The sequence below is a fragment of the Triticum aestivum genome, chromosome 7A (genome assembly GCF_018294505.1).
Source record: "Triticum aestivum cultivar Chinese Spring chromosome 7A, IWGSC CS RefSeq v2.1, whole genome shotgun sequence".
In the NCBI taxonomy this organism is placed as follows: Eukaryota; Viridiplantae; Streptophyta; class Magnoliopsida; order Poales; family Poaceae; genus Triticum; species Triticum aestivum.
The window spans coordinates 546,269,590-546,277,202 of record NC_057812.1 but is presented as its reverse complement, the minus strand read 5'-3'; the positions used below and the strand labels follow the sequence as shown (position 1 = coordinate 546,277,202).

The 7,613-nt window shown below is 45.0% G+C and overlaps 1 protein-coding gene across 2 annotated transcripts; it reads left to right on the top strand.

The window, feature by feature from the left end:
* The first annotated feature begins 1,546 nt into the window (after positions 1-1,546).
* On the top strand, positions 1,547-7,609 carry LOC123148102 (protein ROOT INITIATION DEFECTIVE 3). Of its 2 annotated transcripts, none has more exons than XM_044567457.1 (8): positions 1,547-1,855; positions 1,938-2,051; positions 2,146-2,273; positions 2,353-2,491; positions 2,576-2,775; positions 3,998-4,125; positions 6,852-7,045; positions 7,152-7,609. In XM_044567457.1, exons 1-8 carry the CDS (start codon positions 1,646-1,648, stop codon positions 7,290-7,292), a joined length of 1,254 nt encoding a protein of 417 aa, XP_044423392.1. In that variant the 5' UTR covers positions 1,547-1,645; the 3' UTR covers positions 7,293-7,609. The 2 variants fall into 2 exon arrangements, with proteins under 2 accessions (XP_044423392.1, XP_044423391.1); XM_044567456.1 differs by having other exon boundaries at positions 7,149-7,609.
* Positions 7,610-7,613: the final 4 nt, after the last annotated feature.

Genomic DNA, 7,613 nt, shown 5'->3' with positions numbered 1-7,613 from the left:
CCATGTCGGGTTTTAACTTACAATTTTCCATGTCATACATGTAACTTTTCAAAATTTTGTTTGTTAAATGCAGATATCCTATGGACAGGGTTTTTCACAAAAGAAAATCACTATTTTGAAATCTCTGGAAGATGTAATTTGGGAAGAAGACTAGATTTAGTATAATCCAGGCAAGAAGAAATTAACAGAACTTTACCATCCTAATTTGAAGAATATACTTGTGCAATCAGCTTGGTGATGAAATCTTCAGTGATGAAAAAGGTCACCGATGCTCAAGAAAGCAAATCTATTGGAAGGTAATCAAGAGACATCTTTTCCAAGTAAATTTGTCCTTTCATCCATCCTTATAGTTATATAGAATTTTAATTAGTAACAGTTGAATTTATACACCATCGTCTTATTATGTCGGATAATCTAGACTAGAAGTTACAAAATATACCTTTACTTAAAATGTTGCTTACAAAATTTACGCCATGTTAAGGTGGTGCATCAGGGTGACTTGTGCTCCAGCTCCGCCCCTGGTCATCCCCAAGGTTTGGTGTAGCCGTTCCACTTTATTTTTATTCATCCTAGTTTTTGAAAAAAAATACATCGGGATCCCCCTTCTTCTGGAGTTCTAGAAGACCTCGAACTACCGGCCTGTTCCCGAGCCCCCGGCAGTTCCACGTCACAATTCTCATTTTTGCTCGCGGAGCTGTGTCGACAGCCCCGCTTTCTCATTGGTCGGAACACCCTCTCCCTCAACTCCTTCTATGTCCCTCTTTAGCTTCTTTCCGTCCCCATCTCCTTCCAGACCAGTCTCATCGGAGCCTCGTTTTCCCATCATAGATTCAGTCTTCTCTATAGTATTGCCCTTCATACCACCAACACCCTTCCCAACCTTCCTCTGCTTACGTACCCATGTACTCCCTCCGCCCTATTTTATCTTCCCTGGACTCTGCTAAACTGCTCCCGATATCCGATGGTCGATGTGCATGGGGGTGTTCACATCGCTGACCTTAGGCCCTGCCTGCGCTGCTTTGCCGGAGTCTACTGGCGGCCTATCTGCATCACTCGACCCTTCTGTACAAGACTGTACTACAAGAAACATGTCCCTACCGTCCCTTTTGTCCTGAACCGTACTGGTCTCATTCTACGTCCGATCCTCAAAACCGAGTTTCTTTACTCGATCATTAACTCCCTTCTCTGTACATACCCGACCAACCCGACCATCAGTGAGTTTTAGTGGACTAGTAACTTCTCCCTCCTCCCGTACCTTGTCTTTCTTGCTGTTGTTTTCGAGGCTATCCTCTTTTCTCCAGGATCTGCTGTCACTACCTGAATTCTTACTGTTCTTGCTTCCCGCATTATCAAAGTATCTACTCTTTCCCCCTTTTCATCTACTACCATCAGATTTGACGGCTTGTGAGGTGGCGGATCCGGCGGCGGACGCGTAGCAGCACCCAAACTTTTAGGGATAGAGCAAGTTATTGAGGATTTGATAGTATGCGTTTTTTTTAACATCTGATTTTTAGAAAGAAAAAGGGGTGAACCTGCTAGAAGTTGCTCGGGATGTGCGACGAAGTCCACTTGCCTTTCAAATTTCAGAACCAGTCCGCTTTTCAGTTTAGGAAACCCTAAACCCTAGCCTCCTCTCCCCACTCCCATGGCGCCGCCGTCGCAACTGGTGCTTGCGGCCTCCTCCACCGACGCCGGCGTGGCCGCGTGGGACCTCCGCACGGGGGCCGAGGCCATCCGCCACCGCCCCTGCGCCTCCCGGCCACGTGCCATCGCTGCCGTCGCCGGCCGCTTCCTCGCCGCCGCCCAAGTCGCCGCCGGCAACTCCGCCCCCATCCACTACTACCACTGGGACAAGGTAAGCACTCTTCACAAACCGGACTTCATTTACTTGAACTCGAAACCCTAGGCTGAGCTTGTGTTGTCGGTTCCTGTTGCAGCCTCAGGTGGCTGTGAAGAGCTTCCCCGCCGAGCCAATCCGCGCGCTCATTGCTGATCCAGAGGGGAACTATCTCATCGGCGGCGGTGTGTCCGGTGACATATTCTTTTGGGAGGTGAGGGGATTGTGGTCTCTAGGTGGCGTGGTGGGAACTGTTATTGAAAAGTTGTTCCAGCTTACACATGTTAAATTTTGTGTGCTTTGTGTAGGTGGCTAGTGGAGAGCTGCTTGTCCGATGGCATGCTCACTATCGTGATGTTAGGTGCCTAGCCCTGTATGACATGTTGCTTGTCTCGGCGTCCGAGGATGGGAGCATCAAAGTTTGGGATCTGCTCACGTATGTAGTTTGATGAGGGTAAAAGTTGGGTGAACTATTTTGTATTTTGTTTGACCGGGTTAATTGGTGTTGATTGCAGGATGCTTGATGAGCAATCAAGGTTTGAGGCAAAGACACCATACCTATACAACTTTAATCAGCACACACTTCCTGTAACTGATATTGCTTGTTTTCATGGAGCAATTGCTTTGTCATCTTCAGAGGATCGTACATGTAAAGTGTGTGCTCAATTACTTCTTTTGCTTTTTAGTTGTGAGATAATGAAGGATCTCAATGCTCATATATTTGTTATCTTTGCCCAGATATGGAGTCTATCAGAGGGCAGAATGCTGAGAAGTATTTCATTTCCTGCTATCATTGATTCTGTCGAAATAGACCCAAGAAGTCATATTTTCTATGCTGGTGGTAGAGATGGAAAGATATATGTTACTGCTATGGGTGTTGATGTCTCCTCTCAGGGCCGTGATGATTTGTCTATTCTTGGTATTCTGGATGACCACAGGTTTGCTCACTGTCCTAGTTTTTCCTTAGTGTGTCTCTTTTATCATGTGATGATATAAGTAGCTCCAATACGTAGATCAGAGATTCTCTTATGTCATCTATGCGTAGACTGGTTAAAAATTTGTCCTGTTTGCTTGTGCTGTAACTGGGCTTGAGATCTGAATTTGCCATTTCACTCTCTGGCTAAATCAATGCAGCTTATTTTGTTGTTCTTACTGTTGTACTTTGCTTGATTTTGTATTTATGCTATAATTTTATACCCTAGTATTAGTGAAGTACAATCCATATGCATAAAATGTGTTAGTGTGTTGTATGCAAATATGCTTAACAATAACTGGCTGTTGCTTTTGATATCAACTATATGTCAGAGTAAGCATTATTCTAACTTGTGGAAAGTTAGTTCACCTTGGTATCAGTACTGTGCAGAAGATTGCTGGACGACATGCCGCGAAGGGGATTGGGCTTTTAAAAGGAGAGACGCACTTGATTGCAGTGAGAGGACTAGAAGGGTTGACAAATAACATATATAGACGAGTTATCTGTTTGAGGCTTGTCTTTTGACGAATTACATGCCAGTAGCTATGAGGACTCAACCTTAGTACTCATAACTTAACTCACTTGTCCTTGCTTTGACCTAGTACTTACTAACCTCTACACCACTACTAGATGGGAAGTAGGTCTGAAAAATACACCAATTGAACTCTCCTTCTGGTTGCTATATCCGAGTTGCAGGAGGACTGTCGCTGCCCCATGGGCTGCACATCCTTCCCGTTGCTGCTGCCCATGTTTTAGTCTGCTGGTGAACTTCTGGCGAAAATTGAGGCGATAAGCTGCTTGGTCCATGAACTTGAAGTTGTAAACAGAAATGTTTGAATGGTCTCTTGATCAAGGAGAGTATGTCCTGTTAACTGGTACTAGATTTGGTTGTGCTGTGCTCGGGTACTGGTATAGGTGCCTGGGAGCAATAAAGAAATGTGCAAGAACTTTTATTCACATCCAATGCTTGAACTTGTATTATTTCATTCGACCAATACTTCATAACTCACCGTATATAGTTTAGTTTACCGTTTACTGGAGATATATGTACTTTGGTTAGTGGTACAAGATAAACTAAGATCTCAACAAATATGCTGTTTAGTTTGAGTCGCTTCATTTCAAATATTCTGTTATTTGTGTTGCAAAATTTCTTTAATTGATCCTGGTGATTTGTGTAATTTGTTCAGCAAGGCGGTAACGAGCTTAACATCAAGTACAGATGGCCTTCTACTAGTCTCTGGTTCGGAGGATGGTAATGTTCGGGTTTGGGATACCAGAAGTCAGCAAGTAACCCGGAAATTCAAACACTCCCAAGGTTCGTAGTTTATTTCCACACTTGAACTTTTGCTCTCCAGACCTTATGTAGAAAATGTGAAAAGTTTGAACCTGTTTGATAAGTATTCTGCATTATCGTGGACTATGGAGTTGTTTTTCTGTGTGTGAGAGAAGTTGATGGTCGTGACCATGCTTAATTGTGACTATTAGAAACACTCCTGTTGGAAGAAGCTAATGAGATGTGCTATTTAATGCTGGCACCTTCAGTAGATTGACATGTATGTCTAGCTTGTTGCCTTGCTTGCTTGTATAGCATGCTTAATGGTGACCAGAAAGTAGAAATATTCCTATTAGAAAAAGCAAATGAAATGGTATTAAATGTCTGCACCTTCAATAGATTGAGACACGCCTAGTTTGTTGCCTTTCTAGTATTTGGTTGTAGGTTTACCGCATTAATTCCATTAAAGATGTATATCGAGAACATTTGAAGTTTGCATTGTATGCACCCTGCACATACTGGTGTACAGGGATAATTTACCTATGGACAGCTGATGTAAGCATTACGGGTTAACAACTTTGATTTGCATGAGTACTCACCACTCACCAGTCACCATGGAGAAAACTTGAGTATCTTTAACTTAAGGTAGTTATGAAAAGATGCAAGGGAATTTTTTTATTTCGATACTTTCCTGTATTGTAGGGGCTGTTTGGTTCTCAGCCATACATCGCCACGCCAAAGCTGTGGTGGGCCACGCTTCCCTAGGCAGGTGTTTGGTTCTGCATGAAGGTTGGCTCGCCACAGCGCAAAAGAGCTTCTGCAGCAGAGATTCTCGCCAAATGTGTGGCGTTCGTTTAGCCCGCCACACTTTCTGTGGCGTGCCACAGGTGTGGGCTAGCACCTCAACTTAGGTGTGGCAATTTTAGTCCCCAACCAAACAGACCAGTAGTGTCATATTGAGTTAATCGTCTGTAGTATCACGACAGACCCAAAGCCAAGTCCTACTTTTTACTAAATGGTGATGGCAAGTGTAAGTGTTCATTTGATCTGTGTGATAGTTTGTAATTCATGCTGGAGAACATGTCATTCTATGTCCTTCATGCACACACGATGGAACCATTTAACTTTTGTTGTGCACAATAGCCCCAGTAACAAGGGATATGCTATAACAGCACAGCAAGCTGGTGCAACTGATTGTGGTGTAGCAAGGGTATGGTGGAGAACTGTTTTTCTCGAGAAAACGCAAATGGCCTTTGCGTTTCATTGCATTGGAAAGATAGGGAATTTACATCCTCCTAGGAGGCAGATTTACACAGTTGTCGGATGATCAGTGGACATCCCATGATGATGGCAAAACGACCCTGAGCCCTTGAGCCCCGGCCTTTGCCCAACATCGGGCCTCGTCCTTGATCCGGTCGACAAGCTCATTGAGCGATGGGCTCACATGGTCAAAAACGCACGCGTTCCTATGCTTCCAGATCATCCACGGCACCAAAAGCGCCACGTATTTGAGCGCCTTGCGGAGCGCTGGCGGTGTGGAGTCCTTCGCGCGCAGCCACCAGTCCATGATGGAGTCGTCGTGCTCGGGCGTCGGCGCCGGCAAGCGCAGCCAAGCTAGGATCTCATGCCATGTGTGCCTAGCGAAGGGGCACGCGAGCATCAGGTGTCTGATCGTTTCCGGCTCTTGGTCGCACAGGAGGCATCGTGGGTGGTGCTGCAGGCCACGGCGTGCAAGCCGCTCCGTGGTCCAACAGCGATCTTGGCAGGCCAGCCAGTGGAAAAATTTCACCCTTGGCGGTGCCCAGCTCCTCCAAATGAGTTTCCAGGAGTGGCAGCCCGTCGCGCCTGGAAGGTTGCCCGGTAGCAGGACTGAGCAGTTTACACGCCGTTAGCGGTCCAGCTCCAGAGCAGCTTGTCCGGCTCGTTGGACAGCTCAACGTGCTGCACAAGGTGCCAGAGCTTCAGGTACTGTCCAATCTCGGGAAGGCCGAGCAGCCCACGGATGTCGCGCGCCCAGCTGTTGCCGGCCAAGGCCTCCGCCACCGTTCTCACTTTCCGGCGATGCTTGGGAATGCACTGGAAGAGCATGGGCGCAAGCTCACGGACGGACAGGCCGCCGAGCCAGCGGTCCTCCCAAAAGAGGGCGGTCGATCCGTCCCCAATGGCCATGGTCGTGGAGGCATGAAAGAGGGCGCGCTCTTCCAACGAAAACTGCAGGTCCAGCCCCTGCCATGTGCGCTCAGTGTCCGTACGCGCAAGCCATTAATTTTCTTGTCATGTCTGATGAGTAAAAACTCAAACGGAGTAAAGGCGTGAGCGATCAATAGCAGTAGGGAGTAACAGGTGGCTAACTGCATACATTATTTTGCGATTACCAGAGTGATTTTCACCATTCATTTACTTGACTTGATTGTTTTGCTTGACAACTCAACTGGTGTAAATGTACGCAAGAGTGAACAAAATGAATACCCCTTGACAACTCAACTGATGCAACTGTTTAGGTGCTTTGGTACTTTATTTTTGTTTATTTATAGTCACAAGTCTTTCAAATGTGGAGCACTGAAGCCAATCGCCCTTTTGTGCGAGGTTCATCTCTCGTGATAAAATATAATATATCCCATGGTACACTCACATTTGTTCTGTGAACCTGTTTCAATTAATTGCCATACTATAATGTTTTATTATGCCATTTGGCTATGCATATAATTTCTGAATCATGCCTAGGGAAAATTGTCTTCAGAGATTTTGATAAAAATCCTGTCTCACAGGTCCAGTAACTAATGTTCTCATAGTAACACCCAAAAGATTAAATCTGCCACCTTTACAACCATTGCGTAAAGTGTGTGCAGCGAGTGGCGAAGTTGAACCACGGGCTGTAATTCTGCCCAACCCTGAAAATGATGTTCATATTGCTGGAAATCTCAGCTCTAACCTTCTAGAGCAGCTCTTGGATGCACAGCAGGTCAGCTGATTTTCGTATTCCCTTATATTCTGTGTAACACATTTATTAACCTTCTATTTTCATGTTTCTTTGTGTTGTATCTTATTGTTATACTTTGGTCCAGCAGCATGGCAATTCTAGGTTATTTGATTCTGGGGTGAGCACTCTGAATGGCGTACCAAACCAACAGGGTACAGAATGGAGAAGTAAATACCTAGAGTTGCAGGATCTCTTTGTGCATGAGGTTCTTGGTGATATGCCATCTTAATGGACATATGATACCACAAGACTGGATATTACAGGCCATTACTGCCAGTTAGGTGAGAACTGCATACTAGTATTTTTCTTTTGTTGTTTAATTAGAATGGATAATGGTGAAAGGCTACTCTGTATCAGTGTTGACCTTGTGAGCTCAAAAGGGGTCAGATGATGATATTTCCACATACGGTGATCGATGATTTTTCTTGCCCTAGTTCTACACTTGTGGATTTATGTAGCTTAAGAAAAAAAAGATATTGAAACTCATTTGTGAACCTCTTACCAGAATCATATTGCACCATCTATATACGTTGTCTTCTATTGCTATTTG